We start from the raw sequence: 18375 nt of genomic DNA, 5'->3' as shown, positions 1-18375 counted from the left end.
ATGTCCAAGATTGTAATAGTCCTAGGGAGATGGTGGATGTAGATGGTGTAGTAGGGAGATGTATTAATTAATCACTAATCATTATTTTCATCATCACAAACTGCTGCTAAGTCACTTCAGTCATGTCCGACTCTGTGTGACCCCATAGACGGAAGCCCACCAGGCTCCCCTGTCCCTGGGATTCTCCAGTCAAGAACACTATAGTGGGGCCATTTCCTTCTCCAATGCATGGAAGTGAAAAGTGAAAGTGAAGTCGCTCAGTCATGTCTGACTCTTAGCGACCCTATGGACTGCAGCCCACCAGGCTCCTCTGCCCATGGGATTTTCCAGGCAAGAGTACTGGAGTGGGGTACCATTGCCTTCTCCGCATCACAAACTAAGACGCTTTAAAGGAAAAAAGTCTTGAGTAGGGTGAGAGTTGGTGGGTGTGCAGGTGGTGGTGGGGGTTTGGGATCAGAAAGCTCCCCTGAGGCTGGGACATGTGAAGCTGAGATATCAAAGGCGGGGCAGGGTTAACCAAGCTGTTTGTGCATATGTGCGTGTGTGGTGGGGCAGTTTAACAGAAAGACATGCAGTGAAAACGATGTGTGAAAAGGCTCTAGGTGGCTTGTTCAAGGTCAGCAGAATGGAGGGTGGAGGTGGCAGTGTGGAGAGGGGCCCAGAATCTGTATCTCAGAACAACAGGAAGCCGCTGATGGGTCCCAGGAGAGCCAGTAGCACAATTCACATTTCCAAAAGACCACTCTGGCTGCTATGTGGAGAAAGGTAATGAAAATAATATGGGTCAACAATCCCTTAGCCTCGATTTCGGAATCCAAAAGCTTTTTTAGTAACTCGTTTAATGACAAAACCTGACCTGAATGGACATGAGGCTACTTAATAATCTTCATTTATTCACTTAGTGTGAATATTCTTACATTTTTGCTTCGGCAGGGGATGGAGTTGAGGGCGGCGAGGGTGGGGGGGGATACGTCATGATTGTAAGGAGCAACCAGAGACCCTGCTGGGGCTATTACAGAAACCAGTGTGTGCACTGTATTTATTAACTGTCCCAATTCAGAAAGATTCTCGTGCCACTGGTCAATTTATTGCCTCTCGACTTCAAATCTACCTTCTTCGACAGCTGTGCGAAAAAGGATCTGGACCCTTAAAAAAACATTTTTCCCTTGCAGATAACATGTTGTTAACAGCGATCAGTAGATGCTAGAGAGACATTGCAAGAGGAAGGCTTTTTTGTTTTTGTTTTCATCCTGGTTTTGGTGTATTTGTGAGGTAGGCCACTGGACAGATGACCTCTGTCCAGGCTCCGGTAGCAAGCACACGTTCTCCTTCATCCAGCTTCAGTGACCAGCAGCTTCCCCTTAACAACTACTCCCTTGGGCAGTTTGGGAGCTGAATGTGTTCCATGAGACACCTCACCAAGAACAGCTTACCGCACCATGAATTGCTTACCCCACCACCAAGAGCCTCCTTCAGCACAGTTCACTGGTGTGGCACCAGAGCTCCTTCTCTGCCATTCAGTAAAGCACACCTGTTCCCTCCCAAACAAAGTCAAGATCTCAGCAAGTGGGGAAGCTGGGTGAGGGAAGGGGAGGATCTTCCTTGAGTGCTCTCAGCCCAGGAGGGAGTGCTTCCTTGGGAATTCTATCTCTGCCAAGGCTAGAGAATGCTCTTATACCTGCTACTCCCACATTCTTCAGAACATATTTAGAGCTTGCCTTACTTCGCAACAGCCTATCCTTCACTATTCCAGTCTCCTGTCTCAGTGAACAGTTCTTTATACTAAAGTTCCGTGGGTAGATCACCAGGTGGGTTCTCGCTCCTCTCAGTGAACCTTGGCTAACATAGTTGTAAATCCTAAAATTTGCCTCATTTAGAGGAGTTAGGCTAAGAAATTCTGGACCTCACATTATAACAGCATCTATGTACCACTTTTTATATGCCAGGCACTGTTTCAAGTGCTTTGTGTATATGAATTAATTTAATCCTGATTTACATAAAGATTTTAACAGAGTTCAATAACTTTGCCAAAGTCTCAAAGGTAGTAAAGGGCAGAGTTGGGATTCAAACCCAAGTAAATCTGTGACCTCATAATTCTGCGGGTGAGGTGGGGAGGGAGTGAGGTGAGAGGAGACAGCACACAGATCAGCTCAAAGGCTACTGTGCATCCTCTCCCCACCCAGCCCCAGAACCACCTGCCCAGAGGCCCAGCAGCTCCTGGGGCACAGAGCAGAGACCCTGACCCTTCCTCCTGGAATGTCAAGTGTTTAGCACAGAGTCAGCCTGGGCATATTCCAGGATTCAGTCAGAATCTGCTAGATCATGACATGTTGGATGAAATAGAACTACAGGCCCCAAAGCCAGAACCATAGACTGAGCCTTCTGGGTCTCGTCCTGTGCTTGGAGCACTCTGGCCCTGCAGTGCTATCCTGGAAGCTCCCTGTCCCACCTGGCCTCATGGGTAGACACCTGACAATGGCTGACATAAATGACTTCTAGGTCTTTTTCAATTCTAGATCTCCAGGGCTCATCAGAGAGCAAATCTGGTTACCTGATTTCTCTGCCTAACACCTTTTACATCTCTGGGAACCACTGTTTGGAATCTAGCCTATGGACCTGGCCCCACCAGCATCCCAGCCTCTCCCAGGCCCATTCCTGGGTTTATTTTTAGGGGCCAACAACACTGAACTCAGGAGACCCTGTATACACCATGTGGTTTTCCCCACTCCAGGCTTCTGGGTGCTTCCCCTCTGTTCCTCACCCTTCCTCAGCCCTGCTCTGCCTCCAAAGACTTAGGTCATGAGTCCCTCCTGCAGGAAGTCTTCCCTGTTCCACCCCCCTGCCCATCCGGGTTAACTGGCTCTCCTGTGTGCTCACATAGAACCCTGCACCTGCGCTACCAGAGTGAGATCCCACTGGATCCCGAGTGATGCAGCTGGGATAGTGGTGAAGTGCAGGACCCTGCAGGCCAACCACAGCTCCGTCAGTGACCAGCTGTATGACTGGGGTGCAACATTTCATGTCCTTGGTGCTGAGTGTCCTCATCTATAAAATGGGGATGTTTATGTTGGCCATAGAGTTGCTGTGAAGATTAAGAACAATCATGGATGTAAAATGCTTAGGACTGTGTCTTACCAAAGCAGCCTGCAGAGGAGTCATGATCATGAGTGTCTGAAGCTCGGGGGCTGAGTCATGCATGTTGGTGGTCTCACTTCCTGGCGCAGGGGCTGGCCCACAGTAGGGTGTAGTGGATGAATGAATGGACTCATTCTCCCTCCACTCCCATTAGGCTTCCACCTGCTGCTCTGGGCTCTGGTGCCTTCTGCCGTTGCCACATTCACCTTTGTGAGGCACACCTCGGATCCAGCCAAGGTGATCTGTGCAACCTCTATCCCCAGCTTTCCCGCGTCCTGAGGTCATGCCTTCCAGTCAGAGCCCCTGTGACCCAGCCGTCACTCCCTGCAGTTACTCTCTACTGGGCATCCGAAGGTTCGGTGACTCTGCCACCTGACAGACTTCAATTCCAACATGGGTGCTTTCACCAAATTCCTAACCTTCCTCAGGGTCAGCCTAAAAGTCACCTCCTTTCAGACATCCTTCCTGACCTCCTCCTGGTACCACACAACGCTGGGCTGACCCCTCCCGCCCACTGCCTGTGCACCACGCCACTGGGAACCTGACTGTGTTCCCTACGGACCAGGAGCTCTCTGCAGGCAGGGGCTGTTTTCCGTACCTATCACATAGTAATAACTGCCCCCACCCGCAAATCAACAGAATGGGGGCCCAGAAACAGAAATAAATGGTTGGAACCAGGGTAGTTGGCACGCAAAAAAAAAAAAAAAAAAAAAAAGACAATACAGTTAAGTAAAAGGCAGAATGTAACTCATGTTTACTCATTGGTATTCAAGGCTAATGGCTAAGTGAGTTTTTTTTTTTTTTTTGCCTTTAAAAAAAAAGGCTGATCTCTTGACAAGGAGAATGGCTTTAGCTAAAGAATGCATATGTACAGGGTAATAAGCTAATCCTCCATAGGAAGTAAGCGTTTTCCTCACAAACCAAAGAGGAGCTGAAGTAGTTGGAATAGATCAGGACAATCATTTCTGCCTTTGCTAACAGTGTTTTGTCCATCTTCACACAAACACACTCATGACACGCATAAAACAATCCGATGAGAAAATGGTCTTCCCAGGGCTGCCGTAAAGAACTCCCTCAAACTACACGGCTTAAAAAAGAAACTGACTGTCTCATACAGTCAGAGGCTACAAATTCAAAAGCAAGGTGTTGGCAAGGCCACGCTCCCTCCAAAGCCTCCAGGGGAGGGTGCGCCTCTGCCTCATCTGCTGCTGGCAGCTCCAGGCCTCCTTGGTTTAGGGCAGCACAGCTCCCATCTCTGCCCCCGACTCCATACGGCTGTCTTCCCTCTCTGTGTCTCTCCTCACAGCAGGAAACCAGTCAGTTACACAAGACACTCACACTAGACCATGCTGCTCCAGCATGTCCTCATCCTAATCAAATACATCTGTGATGACCCTATTTCCAAGCAGGTCACATACTGAGAGTCTGGGGGTTGGAGTTTCAACATGTCTTTTGTGGGGGACACAGTTCAACCCATAGGAGTCCATTCATCCATTTAATGGGAGATGGGGGTCCTTAGAAAAAGACCTGCCCAAGGTCACACAGCAATTGAAGGCATTTCCTCCACTAGGAAGAAAACAGAACAGGGGTCAACAAACCAGGGCCTGCCAACCAGTCTGTTGTCTGATTTTGCAAATAAAGTTTTATTGATATGTCCATTCCTTTATATATTGTCTTCAGCTGCTTTCACACTAAAATGACAGGGCTGGGGAGACGTGGCAGGGACTGTATGGCCTGTAAAGCCTAAAATATTCTCTGGACTGCAAGAATACATAAAATACGTTGGCCACGTTTGGGGGTGGAACTTCTAGAGACAGGAGGAGGCCTAGGCCCACACGGCAGCTCTCTGGGACCTGTTCTTTCCAGTGGAAGCCCTCTCAGCTGTCCTGCTGGGAAAGCTCCTTCAGTATAACTTCCCTCTGCCTAGAGAAATGGCAAAACAGCACGACAACATCCGTGCCGCTAAAGTTGTATAAATTAAATTCTATATGCATTTCCAAGAGACAGATTAATTCTAACAGGAAGGTCAGAGAAGACTTTCTGGGAAAGGAAAGATTTGAGAGAAGCCTGCAAAGATGGGTAGTGGACACTCGAGAAATCCTCTGAGGCCACCCTGAGCAGCAATAGATTATCTAGGACTCTGCTCAGCTAAAGGAAGTGAGCTCCCATCACTGGAGATGTTCAAGCCAATGATGGCTGACCATTTGGCAGGGATGCAGTTGAGGGAGACACAGCAAGATGAAAAACAGTCCCCCTTAGATCGTGGATTCCACAGTGGTAGGCAGATGGCTTCTGCAGTCTCATCTTTCATCATATTTGCTCAGAAAGCCACACACAGCAGAGGGGGGACAGCTGGGGAGGGGGCAGGGGAAGAGGAAGAGAGACACACAGAGAGAAGAGAGGGCTGAGAATCAGAGGGGCTGAAAGAGGTGTATCACACCCAAAGTCAAAGAGAGCCCCCATCAACCACAAAGGGAAGAAATCCACACCCGGGTTTGTGGTCCCCTTATCTCCTACAGAGAAAAGAGAGAGAGAGCAAAAGCCCAACAATTAGGGTGAAAACAATCAAATGTCCCTTTCATATCTCTCTTGGCACCTGCCAGCCTTCTTAATGTGCCCTATTGTTTCCTGGCAGGGCTCCACCGCCTCTCCCACTGCCAGGGGAGGAGAAGAGCAGTGGACTAGCCAGAATCAGGCTGGGGACAGGGAGGTCAGGGGAGGTGCACCCCAGATGTGTGGGGCTGACTCTGGCTTTCCCAGCAGGAAAGCTCACCCAGCAGATGGCAAGATCTGGTAATGGCCCAAAGGGAAGGGCACAGGAAGAGTTCCAGGTATGAAAGCTGACAAGGCCCTTGTACCTGTCCTTGGTTCATGTGCCAAGAAGCTATTATCCCCACTTTACAGGTGAAGAAATGGGGGCCAAGAGAGGTCAAATGACTTGCCACGGGCGTCAATAAAATGGGGTAGTTAAGAGGCAGTTAAGCATGGTTTGAGAGTCAGAAGTCTGAGTCTGGGTCCCACCACGTATTTCCTCTGCAGACCTGAGAGGTTACTTATGCTTCCTGAGCCCCTGTTTTGCCATCTGCAAAATGACCACAGTAAGAGCACTTAGCGGCTTCCCAGGTAGCATGGTGGTAAAGAATCCACCTGACTGAACAACAAGAAGAGCACTCAGTACAGTGGAGAGATAAGATGGGCACAGGGCACAGCAGGCAGAGAGACTGTAATGATTAATGGGGGTTACCAGTACCGCTGTCAGAGAAGGCAATGGCACCCCACTCCAGTACTCTTGCTAGGAAAATCCCATGGATGGAGGAGCCTATTAGGCTGCAATCCATGGGGTCACTAAGAGTCAGACACGACTGAGCGACTTCACTTTCACTTTTCACTTGCATGCATTGGAGAAGGAAATGGCAGCCCACTCCAGTGTTCTTGCCTGGAGAATCCCAGGGTCGGGGGAGCATGGTGGGCTGCCATCTATGGGGTCGCACAGAGTCAGACACGACTGAAGTGACTTAGCATAGCATGGCATAGTACCGCTGTGGAGCCAGGGCAGAAAGAGACCGAACTCTCGGCCCAGGACTGGCCAGCACACAGACTGGCCCCAACCCCCACCCTCCACCGCCCCACCAGCAGCCACCTAGAACCACTAAGGGAAGGTTCCTGAAAGGGGCCAGGGCGGGGAGAGATTGGACAGAGCTGCAGCCACTCCTCCATGGCAGAGGCCCCTTTACTCAGAGACCCAAGTGGCTGCATTCAGTGAACTGCCCTCACACAGGCTCTCTTTTCCAGAAATGCCCCTGGATGCCTTTGAAGGCCCCCCTCCCAAAGGCCGTTTCTGCTGGGAAAGGCGTCTTTCCTCTCATTTCACAGACTCCTAACACACCCCCATACCAGGAATGTACATACTGGGGTTCCCTAACATGCCAAGAAACACAGGCAGAAAACACAGTAGACTCTGTGTTCACATTAGTTCCAATGAACCAACGGTGGCCCCTGACACAGCTGGAACGAACTATGTTAGACGAGGTGGACCTCAAACTCAGAACCGCTAGAGAGACAGAGGCAAGGCAAGTGGTTCCTAGGCTCACACAGAGCAGGAGTCACTCAGGTAGAAACTTAACTGAGTCTGTTCAAGAGCCTAAAGCTTATATTTTACATTTCCAAGTAACCACATTTTCACTCCCCTGGAAAGTGCGTCAGGCTTACACTCAGAAGGACCACCTCAGCTTACTCGCTCACTCATGCTCTTTGAACTGCAGTTGTCTCCTCTGTCAAGTGGGTATCATCAACTTCATCCTGCCTCTACCATGAGGCAGAGAACAAACTGAACACAAGTTCTATAAAGCAGGGCTCCCAAACTCAAATGTCCCCAGAGGCCAGTTACATGAAAAGGTGAAGAAGCCAGGTTTGAGATCACAAAGTGTGGTGGGGGCGGCGGCCAACTCAAGAGCTGCAGCCTGTCTAGAGGGGCAGCTGCTCCTGGACGCAGCCACTTTTTGTGATGCTAGGCTCTTCCGTTCTTTCCCAAGAGCACGAAAAGATTTTTTTAAATGTGAAGTATTTCAATGTTTTACGTACTGACAACTTACTAACATTTAAAAATAGAGACACCCAACCACATATGGCCAGCACTGGGTTAACCACACAAAACACACCTTTAGGCTACATGTGGCCCACAGGCCATCAGTTTGCAATCTCCAAAAAAGCACCATGTAAGGTGTTTTTTTTATTTCACCTTCGTATTATCACCTTATAATACAAAGGTGAAATAAAGTAATAAGAAGTTTATAATTACTTTATATTATAAAGTAATAAGTAAAAAGTTCTCTGAAGGAGACAGCCATTAAGGTTTATTACCAATAAAATAACTAGGAATTCAAACTGCAGCCCCTGGTGTCTCAAAAACACAGTCACTAACTTTTCACCAAAGTTAGGTGCCAAATTTAGAAACTGGTTATTTCACAAATAGACGTGCATACACGTACACATTTTAACTGTCAGCAGCGGACTGATCAATACTCAGGAGGAGACATGCAAAAATTACAGTTTTCAGTTGAACGCATACAATGTGCTTCAGCAGCAGGAAGTAATTTTCACACACACTCCGCCACCAGATGTTTCCAACCTGTTCCCTTTAAGAAACGCCTTCCTCCAAAGCCCCACCAAGCCCCTCTGCTCCACAGCCCTGGCCTCTCCTCCTCTAGGAGGTAGACCAGCCCAAACACACAACCCTGGTTAACTAGGCTTCTAGGGAAGCTGCCCAGGAGTGAGGCTCCCAGGTAGCTGTGGGACCTGCTGCAACGCTGCACGGAGGCAGCCAGCTCACGGAAGAGCATTCCAGAGCCAACACGAGACACAAGAACCAGGCTCATGGGGCTCTCACGATAACCTCCCTCTGTGGCCTCCTCCGGTCTGGAGAAGAGGATGGAGTCACCCAGGGTCAGAGGTCTACTGGGTGGCGAGGCAGCAGGAAGAAGCCTCGGGCTGTGCACTCTGCTCTGCTCCAGGGAGACACCTGGTCTGGATCCTGTTTCCATCACTTCCCCGCTCTGTGGCCCCGGACGTGTCACGGAACCTCTCTGCTCATATTCGCATCTTTAACGTAATTTAATCATAACCATGACATGAGGAAGCGGTGCTGGTTGTGTTCATTTTAGGAGCAAGGAGAGCAGGGTCTGGGAATCAGGGGTCTGGTTCACAACTGCATGCTCTCTCCAGATCAAGGGAGAGTCCCTGAGGGTCTCCATGATGCGACCCTTCCCCAAGCAGGCCCTGAGTTTAGTCCCTGCCCCCTTTGTGGGCATCTCACCCCATCCCCACAGCAGGATGGCAGAGCACCCATCCTGGAAGGGCAGCAGATCACAGGCACGAATGGAAAGTGGAGCATTAGTGCCCCCAGAGAGTCCTTGCCCCTCACTGCAAAGTGATTTGCAAAGTGCATGGCTCATCCCGGATGCCAATCCCGGACTCTGAGCTGTCTGCATTTGACACTGTGCCACTATTAACAGACACCAGAGTCCCTCAGGGAGAACCGGCTGGCAACTCAGAGAAAGTGCAGATAAATGCACTCCCCAGGAATAGCTGTTCAAAGCGTTCCTGGGAGGAGAGGAGTGAGCACCTGGGAAGGAGGGCAAAGTCCGCCTTCTGGGGGTGCTGACAAGCTGGGGATGTGGGCGGAGAGATTTCCCTGCTGTACTCTCAGCAGGATCTATTGAATACAGGCTCCTTGGCCCACCCCAGACAGGCTCAAGCAGGCTCCTTGGGCATGGGCCCTGGAGCCTCCACTGTTAACAGGCTCCTAGGGGATGCTGAAGCGCCCTGCAGTTGCAAAAGACCCGTTCTCTGAGGCCAGGCTTCCTGGACCTGGCCAGCAGTCACCTAGCATGCACACATCACTCACTCACCTGCCTGCTCCTCAGTCCCTCAGCAAATATTTAGGGCAATCAAGAGAGGGTGACTAGAATGGAGACTTGCTCCTGCTTTCAGGAGCAGATGGTTTGGACAGATCAAAAACGCTGACTACGCTGCATGATAGACTTTCATAAGGGGCTTAGAGAAGAGACTTGCTTCCTAAAGTTGTCCCAGCAGGGGTGAGTCGGGTTTAGGGGCCAGGTGGCAGGGAAGAAGGGTGTCAAAGGCAAGGGAGCAGGTACATGGAGGTCCAGAGGCTCATGGAACACATGGACAGGGGCAGGAAGGGAGAAGCAGACAGACAGACAAGACCATGCCTTCCTGGAAGGGCCTCTGGTCTAAATGGGCAGAGAATGCCAAGGCTCAGAGGAACTAAGGCAGGGTGAGCGACTCCTGGCGGCTGGAGTAACCAAAGAATGCTTCCTGGAAGTGGTTAATATCACCTAGATGGATGCAGAGGATCTGTATTCTCTCCCAAATGAGGAAGTAGGTGGGCATAGCCAATGATTACTTCAGATTCTAAAGAGTCAGGCAGTGGGGTACACAGAGCAGCCTGTGCATGCATGACCTCTCCCACCCCTAAATAATAATTAGAGACATATCTGGCCCTGCTCCACTGGTGAAGTCTGTGCCATGAGGCCGACCACCTATCCACCTTCCACACAATGACAATGTAAGCATCCCTCCCTACTTCTGCCACAGGGAGGCTACAAAGAATGGACCCCTACTCTGAGCCAGGCACTGCCCACCAGTAGCAGCAGCACCACGTTCACTGAGTGCTTTCTGTATCAGGCCTGGTGCTCAGGCTCCACCTGCGGTGGCCCATCCAGCCCTCAGAATGCCCACCCCTATACGGTTAACATGATGCCCATTGCACAGGCCAAGAATCCCTGGCATGGAGGTCCAGTGATTTGCCCAAGGGTAGGGATCTGAATCAGGAAGTGCAGCTCCAAAACTAGAGCCCTACACACTGCCCCACAGAATCTCAATCCAGGGGCACTAGGGAGTCACTTTGCCACTGGGGCTTCAGCAGGGTAGGGTGAAGGCTCCTCTTCAAGGTCACCAAGTGACCTTGTGGGCTCATCCTCCACCACCAAGGAAGTTCAGTCTGAGAGCCATGGTCTCTTCCCTCTGCACAGATCTCGGGGTGGAGGGGTGGCATGGAAAGCGGGGCCTTTGATTGGCCTCAGCTCTGGGTTAGAGACTCATGGGCTCAAATACCAGTTCAACAACCACAGGCTGTGCATCCTTGGACAAATATCTGTACCTCTGTGAGCCTCCATGCCTTCACTGGTTCCCACCTGTTTATAATTGTGAGTACTTAACAAGATGTACAGGTAAAGGGTTTATTAGTCTAACATCTAGCAGAATGAGTGCTAAACGAACAGTGGCTGCTGTTAATCATTATCATTAACATTATTATCTTCATTATCATCCACATCATCACCGTGTTATCAGTGTCATTTCATACTGTAGTTTCTACCATTTGAGAAATCTGAAGACAATTTAGCATCTGAAGCTCAGAATTCTCTCAGAACCCAAGGGAAGGAAAAAATGGGCCTGCTTTTCCCCTTCTCTCTACTGTCTATACTCAGCAGAGGGCAGCAAACAGGAACCATCCAAAGATAAGAGAGAGGAGAGAGACACATGGAGAGAAAGCTACACAGTCATAAATACACACCCACCCATCACAGCAAGCGGAATTGTTTAGCTTCCTCTAGCTTTCAAAGTATGAACACTCCGCCTCCTCCAGCTAAGAAGGGCCAGGCAGAAAAAAAAGTGGAAGCTGAAGAGACAGAAGTTCTTTTTCAGCTTGAGAGAAATTTTCAATGAACTGCCTTTTAATGGGGGGCAGGGGGATGAGGGAGAGGGACAGCTCTGTGAGGGGAAAGGCAGGCGGCTGCAGAACTCATAAGATGAAATAAAGGCAGCTTTTAACTGCTCCTCATCTTAACCCTCTACTTACATTATGCTGGAAGCATTTGCGCCCGAGCTTTTCCCAGGAAGACACTGAGACACGCAGAGGGGATGTCTCAGCCAGGGATGGCAGGGCTGGGATGAGAACAGGGACCTCCAGACTGCAGGTTCAGTAGCCAGAACTGAGTCCAAGATGGCAAAGAGGTTCTGCCTCGAGGCCCAAATCTGATGCCCCAGTAGTGACTGCCTAGGACACTGTGTCAGCAGGATTCTGGAGTTGACAATTGTTGGCTTCATCCCTAGATTTTATTTCCCCTCCTCCCCACAAGAGGATCCAGATTCTTGTCCCCAGACACTGTTCCTCCTGTGACTGGAGTGGCCTGGCCCCACCCCTAGCTCCAGAGTAGGTTAGGTCCTTCAGCAGAGCCCTTCCTCCTGACAAGTGTGCGTGGTTACATCCAAATTGAGCCAATAACACCTAAGGAGTCTTGCTAGAGTGTACAGGAAACAAGTTTCTACTCTCTTATAAAGAAGCTACCAGAAGAGACAGACTCTCTTCTGGGATCTAGGTGTGGACATGAGATCAGATAGAGCTACAACCATTTCTTTGCTACCTTAGGGGCTCAGTCTAGAATGTGAACCTCTAGATCACACCACACCTGAAGTCCACTGCAATGACAGGAATTAATATATTCCATTAAGTGGCGCTAGTGGTAAAGAACCCACCCGCCTGCCAGTGCAGGAGACACTGGAGACATGGGTTCCATCCCTGGATCGGGAAGATCCCCTGGAGGAGGAAATGGCAACCCACTCCAGTATTCCTGCCTGGAGAATCCCGTGGATGGAGGAGCCTGGAGGGCTACAGTCCACAGGGTTGCAAAGTGCTGACACTATACTGCCAAGAGCAGTATAGGTCCTTACTTGGTTCAGCCCACATGACTTAATTCATTCTGTTAACTTCAACTGACAGAGCCCGACATGGCTCTTAAACACAGACTGGCTCTGCCTGCCACGGGAGCACTAATGGTGCCACATGCTACGCATCCTTTTAACTCTTCTACTGCCCTGCTGGATCCCACTGCCACCTTCATATTGAATATTTTTCACTTACTTTAAAACTGCAAAAATTCAGGAAGAAAATTTACAAAAATAGATTTGCAAAAACCAAAAACAAACACTTACAACCCAGTAAATTCCAGCAGATTATCGGTCTCAATAAGTACTGGCCTCCAAAACTGAGACTGATAATCTTGGCTCAAGAGGGATATTATCATAGAGAAGGATCAAGTATTAAGAAAAAAATGTTTCCTTGTCAAGGGGAAAAATAAGCTTGGTGAACTAGAAAAGAACTCGGAGAAGAACTGGGCTCTGTCTGCATCCCTCCCTCTTGCAACTGACAGCCCCTCTCCCAGGCCTCAGTTTCCGTACCTACAATAGGCGGGGCTTGGACTAGATAACTTTGGTGGCACCCTTCCTGCTCTGACATGCATAGATCATTTAGCAAACACGTTCTGACTGTTTTCCAAGTGCCAAGGCTTTAGCTATGTGCGAGAAGAGGATGTGGTTTCTACTCTAAGACATTTCTGGGAGGGGAGGTCATGAAGCACTCCTTAGCCACAGGAACTCAGGGACGTATAGGCTACCTCCTTTCCTGGGCATGAGGACAGAGGTTCTCTGTGAAGCAGGAAGGACCCCTGGGGGCATCAGCTCTTCCCTTGCTGACTCTGACACGTATATGGCCTGTGTGTGTGCTCAGTCATGTCCGACTCATTGCAACTCCATGGACTGTAGCCTGCCAGGCTCTTCCATCCGTGGAATTTACCAGGCAAGAATACCGGAGTGGGTTGCCATTTCCTCCTCCAGGGGATCTTCTGACCCAGGGATCAAATCGGAGTCTTCTGTCTCCCGCATTGGCAGGCAGATTCTGTACCACTGCGCCACCTGGGAAGCCCCATATATGGCATACAGTCAGATATATGCAAAGTTCAGAGCCCACTGCAAACACCCTCATGAGCATTCAGCTGCCATGGGACATACTTCTGGCTGCCAAGTTTGCTTCAGGGCGTTTTTTCAGTGATGAGATCCTGATACCATCTCTGTGTAAGAGCTGTCTGTGGACAAGGTACAATTAGCAGGCAAGATGGTTATCCTTTAAATGGGCCTCTGCTTTTTCATTCCTGATTCCATTATTTGTTATCGTGTCACTGGAGCCAACAGCTTAAAGGTTGAACACAGTCTGAGAGAAGGCATTAGAGTATGAACATGTCCCTAAAGCAGTGACCTCATCACAAGTTAGATACAGTGGCCTATTTAAACACGCTTCTACTAACCAGGTCTTTCCAATACAAGCTTCCAAACAAACTCACAGAACCCCAGGACACTGGAGTTGGGAAAGACCTAATAAAGTTATCTATCCCCTCCATTGCAGATGAGATTCAACATGCCATTAACTCCACTTAAGTTGCAGCATTTAGAAACAGCTGAGGTGCAGTCTGGGCTTTGAGGAAAAGAGACTGATTAGCAATGTCTGCCCTGGCCAGGGAAGGGGAAATGCTCTTCTGACACACACTGACCTTTCCTCTTCTGAATCTAAGCCCTCACTTCACAGATGGAGAATCTAAGGCCCAGAGAGGTTAAACCACTTTCCTGAGATCACATAGTGAGTTTAGGGCAAGAGACTCAAGTAAAACCCAGGCCTCTGTTCCCAGACCTTCCTCCGCTTGGCTCCTTGGGAACCTGCAAGCCTAGGATGATAAAGGAATGCAGGAAGTCAGATTTGCTCAGGTAAATCAACAACCCTTCCCCAGCAGCATCAGATTTCAACTGGGCAAGCAGACTGAGATGGGATTAGCAATCTAAAGGATCCCAGCCCCTCTGTGGGAAATAAATCATTCCCTGGTGACCTTTCTAGGGTCCTTCACTTCCTGATGGGTAAGACTCTGCCACCAGGAAGCCAAAAAAAGGGGGTGGGGGGAGGAGGGAAGTTTTGATTTCTGGATGTTCTAAGAATAAAGTTCAGCTCTGACACAATAAGGAAAAATTTTTGATATTTGAAAATTAAAGTCATTGGTATTCCATTATCCCACCTTCTTATCCCATTGGTATTCCATTATCCCAACTTCTACTGCAAGCTGCTATTATCCAATGAAGTCATTTTCATAAGAGATTAAGGCTCAGAAATGGGGAGGGACTGCATCATATTTCTTTAACACAGGTTTTTAATAGCCAGCTCCCAAGCCTGGAATGTGAAACAGACCAGAGAATTAAACCAAGATGTTAAACAGACTGGGACTAGGGAGGAGAGGCACCCCCAAATTAAAATGAAGATGGCTTCAAGACTGACTTTTCTTGCTTGGTTTTGCAACTTTCCAAGAAGCCAGCTGTCCGACCAAAGGAATGCTCAAATCCTTGAAGCATTTTGCGTCCTTTACAAATTCACTGCCCTACCCGGCTCCAGTGGTACACCCAGCATAAGCAAGTATGAGTTATGTAGACTTACATTCTAGCAGATGATAAACCCTCTGAGTTCAAAATCCTGTACTCTTTAATCCAGTGGAGAAATCAAAGAGTTAAAGGACTAAAACAGTGGGTATGTTACTATCAGAGAAACTTACCCCAAACCCACAAGGAATACAGTTTTCATTTGGGTAAAGTCCGTTGTCTGACTTCCCTCCACAGCCTCTGTAGTTATTTCTACCTGAAAGATCAGTGAGGTGCTCTGGGATGATTCTCAGCAATTGTAAGAGTGACAAGCTGAGCTCAGAACTGGTCAGCTCTGTCGAAAGAAGCTGTGTGTGCTCCAGATGCCAGATTCCCCAGATAGCAGCCTGACGTGGTCTGTGCACGTTCCAGCCCTCTGGGATATGAGATGGAACCTCAGTGCTGTGAGAAGTCAGCCTCCTCTCTCGAGGCCAGCTGACATTTAAAGGGACTGGGGGCCAAGCCGAGCACTGTGCATCTGCAGGAGAGTGAAACATAAAGGGGCTGTGTGGAAACTTGGCAGAGTGTTCCTGAAAGGCAGCAGACGGATGCCGAATCCTATAGCACCTAGAAGAGCTGGTCGTTCGGGAAACAGCTCCATTCTGCTGCTCCCAGGAGACACTATTTCCTCTAAAGCAAAGATCATTAGTTGCTACCACACACCATCACCACCAAACCCCTTTGCCACTTCTGGCTTCTCTCCCACTTCATGATATTCTAAAGCAAAAGAAACGAACAGAACTAGACCTTCCTAGATAAGCCTTTCTGTCCATTTCAGTTACGGGCTCCAAGCAGCGCCCAGCTGTTGCTCCCCTCTCTCTGCCCCAAAGGCTGCCTTACTCCATCAATCCCCTCTTGTGCAAGAGAGTAATTTACTTTGAAAGCTCAGGCCAAACTGGCAGTTAACCTTGACCTTCTCTCTACACATCTGGGTCTATAGAAAATGAAAATCAGGACGTCTCTGGCATCCACAGCAGATGAAATACGAGGGCTTTCTCCGGGCAGAAGCAGAATGTCAGGAGCTATTTTAGAACTGGTTACAGCTATTCCAAAGGAGAGTTTGCACTTGGGCAGGACAATGCCCCCTTGATCTGGGGCTGTGTCCAGGATGGAGCCCTCACAGCTAGGGATGCTACAAAGGGCTCCTGCCTCAGGGAAGGAAAACAGAAGTGGTTGTTGTCCTCCACACTGACTCACTTATGGTATCACTGGACCAGAGACCACATTTCACAGATGGAGAAAGGGGAGCTCAGGTAGGGAGATGGGAGGTGGTCAAAGATACACACAGCAAGTTAATAGTAAAGCTGAGGACAGAACCCTGACCTCCTGCCCCTGATGCTGCTCCAGGGTGGGAACAGATTTCACGCAGGAAAAACCCATACGGATACAGAATTTAAGAGAGAGGGTTGTCTAAGTCAGTTGTCAGGGTTTGAACTGGGGGTTTAGGAAGGGAGTTGGGGCTTTGGCTTCCAAACAGGAAGATCTCCCAGAAGGAGTAACCAGGTCCGCCAGGATGGTTTGCAACAATTACCAAAACGACAGGCTGCCCTCAAATTGGTCAGCCCTGTCATAAAGAGCCCTCTGTACATAAGACAGCAGCCTGAACCTGGGAGGATAAGGGCAAACCATCCAAAGTCAGTCTCTTCCCCTGTCTGCCAACCATCAGTCAAGTTCAACCCTAATGCAAAATTATCTACTTGCCATGGGACAAAACAAATCCCACAAGAAAAACTGCAATGTCCCACTGTGTGAAACAGTTCACGCATATATATCCTGACTGGCACCTACTGAGCCAGGAGCTGAGAGTAGGAGTGATGTGACAGAGTTTTTGCTATCAGTCTATAGGTACTAGTCTCTCTCTCTCTCTCTCTCTCTCTCACACACACACACACACACACACACACACACGTACATAATTGAGTTCAGAGGAGGCAAAAATAATTAAAATCCCAGTCTTGGCTACAAAAAACACCACACCTATCAGCCTGGACAAGTTCAGAAGGGGCCACAGGTAGTACTCTGAGAAGGGACAGGAAAAGCATCTGATGTTCCATGCTTAGGGCCCTGGGCACAAATAGCTTCTGAGGAATTTGGGGGGTCCTCCCACCATAGCTCCCACTTCTGGACGCCCAGAAAGTCAAAGGCAGCAGGTCCCTCAATGAGCAGGAGCTCAAACACCCCCATTCTCCAGGGCCTGAAGCTCCAAGGAGAGCATGATCTTTGCATCTTCCAAGGAATCCACAGGATCTGGGAAAGAAAGAAGGCTGGGAGGGTGAATACTGTGGAGAGGAAGGAGGTCCAGAGGTCTCTTTGGGCACATGAGTTAAACAAGAAAGGGGCTGACCTGAGTAGGAAACACTTGGATCAGCAGGTGGGGGGCGGGGGGGGCAGAAAAGACCTGGACACCAAACAGAAGGACCGGCACCTCCAGAAGAAGGTGCCATCCTGGGATAAGGGGATGCAGACAGGATCTTCCAAAAGGGAGAGATGCTGAAGAGGTGAGAAATGGAACAGAAAAGAGGATGGTGACCTATGGGCATCAGGAGTCCTGGTTTGTAGTTCTGGTTCGGTTTCTGAATAGCGGGGACAATCCTTGCCCTTCTCTGAGCCTCAATTTTCCCATCTAAAACAATGGGAAGAACAGAGGAGTCTCTGGCGCTGACTCTGAGGAAACAGCGGACGGCGAAGGAAGGAACCAACCGAAGGCTGGAAGGGAAATCAGGGAGAGCGTGTTTCCAACTCCATGGCAACTGGGGACTCACCTGTCCGGCGGCCGCGGCCGCCGCTGCTCCGGATCCCCCGGGGGTGCCGTCGGGCTGCCGCTCGCGGTACAGCGCCCAGAGCCCTACGTTGGGCAGAAGGACCAGGGCCGCCAGGACCAGCGCCACCGCCTGCAGGAGCCGCTTCTCCTTCCGCCTCATCGGGGTCGGTCAGCCCCGCCGCGCCCCGCCGGCCCCGCTGCGCCGCCCCCAGCTCCGCGCGTCCGCCCGTCCGCCCGGCGGCGGCAGCAGCTCTGCGAAGAGAAGCGACCGCGGCGCCGGCCCCGCTCCAACTCCGCGGCACTTCCGCCGCTCGCCAGCCGGGGAGCCGGGCTCCGCCACCGCGTCGCCGCCGCAGGGTGGGGGTGCTCCGCCGACACCGCCTCCCGCGAGGCTCGCCGAGCCGCGTGTCCCGTCTCGACCTCTTCAGTGCCTGCTGCAGAAAGCCGTGAGCCCTGGGCCGCGGCTTCTCGCTGCTCTTTCCCTTCCGCCCGGGGGCGACGGGCCCAGGGCGGCCCGCTCCCCCCCATCTCGGACCGCGATGGTGCGGCCCGCTCCTCGGCGGCTCCCCCGCCCGCGGGAGCTTTGCAAAAGTCCCGGAGTTGGCGAGTTGGGCGCTAACTGGTGCGCTCTGTAGGAAGCGCTCCTGGGGACCCCCAAAGTCCCGCCC

The 18375-nt window shown here is 50.3% G+C and overlaps 1 protein-coding gene across 1 annotated transcript in view; it reads right to left on the bottom strand.

Moving 5' to 3' along the window:
- The window catches only part of GALNT10 (polypeptide N-acetylgalactosaminyltransferase 10), a 224058-nt gene extending 206066 nt beyond the window's left edge, over positions 1–17992 (bottom strand). The window contains exon 1 of the mRNA XM_055559625.1: positions 17709–17992. Coding sequence (XP_055415600.1) covers positions 17709–17867 — 159 coding nt within the window. The 5' untranslated portion in view covers positions 17868–17992. The remainder of the gene's footprint in view (positions 1–17708) is intronic.
- Between the last annotated feature and the right edge of the window lie 383 nt (positions 17993–18375).

This window comes from Bubalus kerabau, chromosome 1 (assembly GCF_029407905.1).
Source record: "Bubalus kerabau isolate K-KA32 ecotype Philippines breed swamp buffalo chromosome 1, PCC_UOA_SB_1v2, whole genome shotgun sequence".
Taxonomy (NCBI): domain Eukaryota; kingdom Metazoa; phylum Chordata; class Mammalia; order Artiodactyla; family Bovidae; genus Bubalus; species Bubalus kerabau.
Note: the sequence above shows the minus strand (reverse complement) of the source record. Positions and strands in the feature narration are given on the sequence as shown.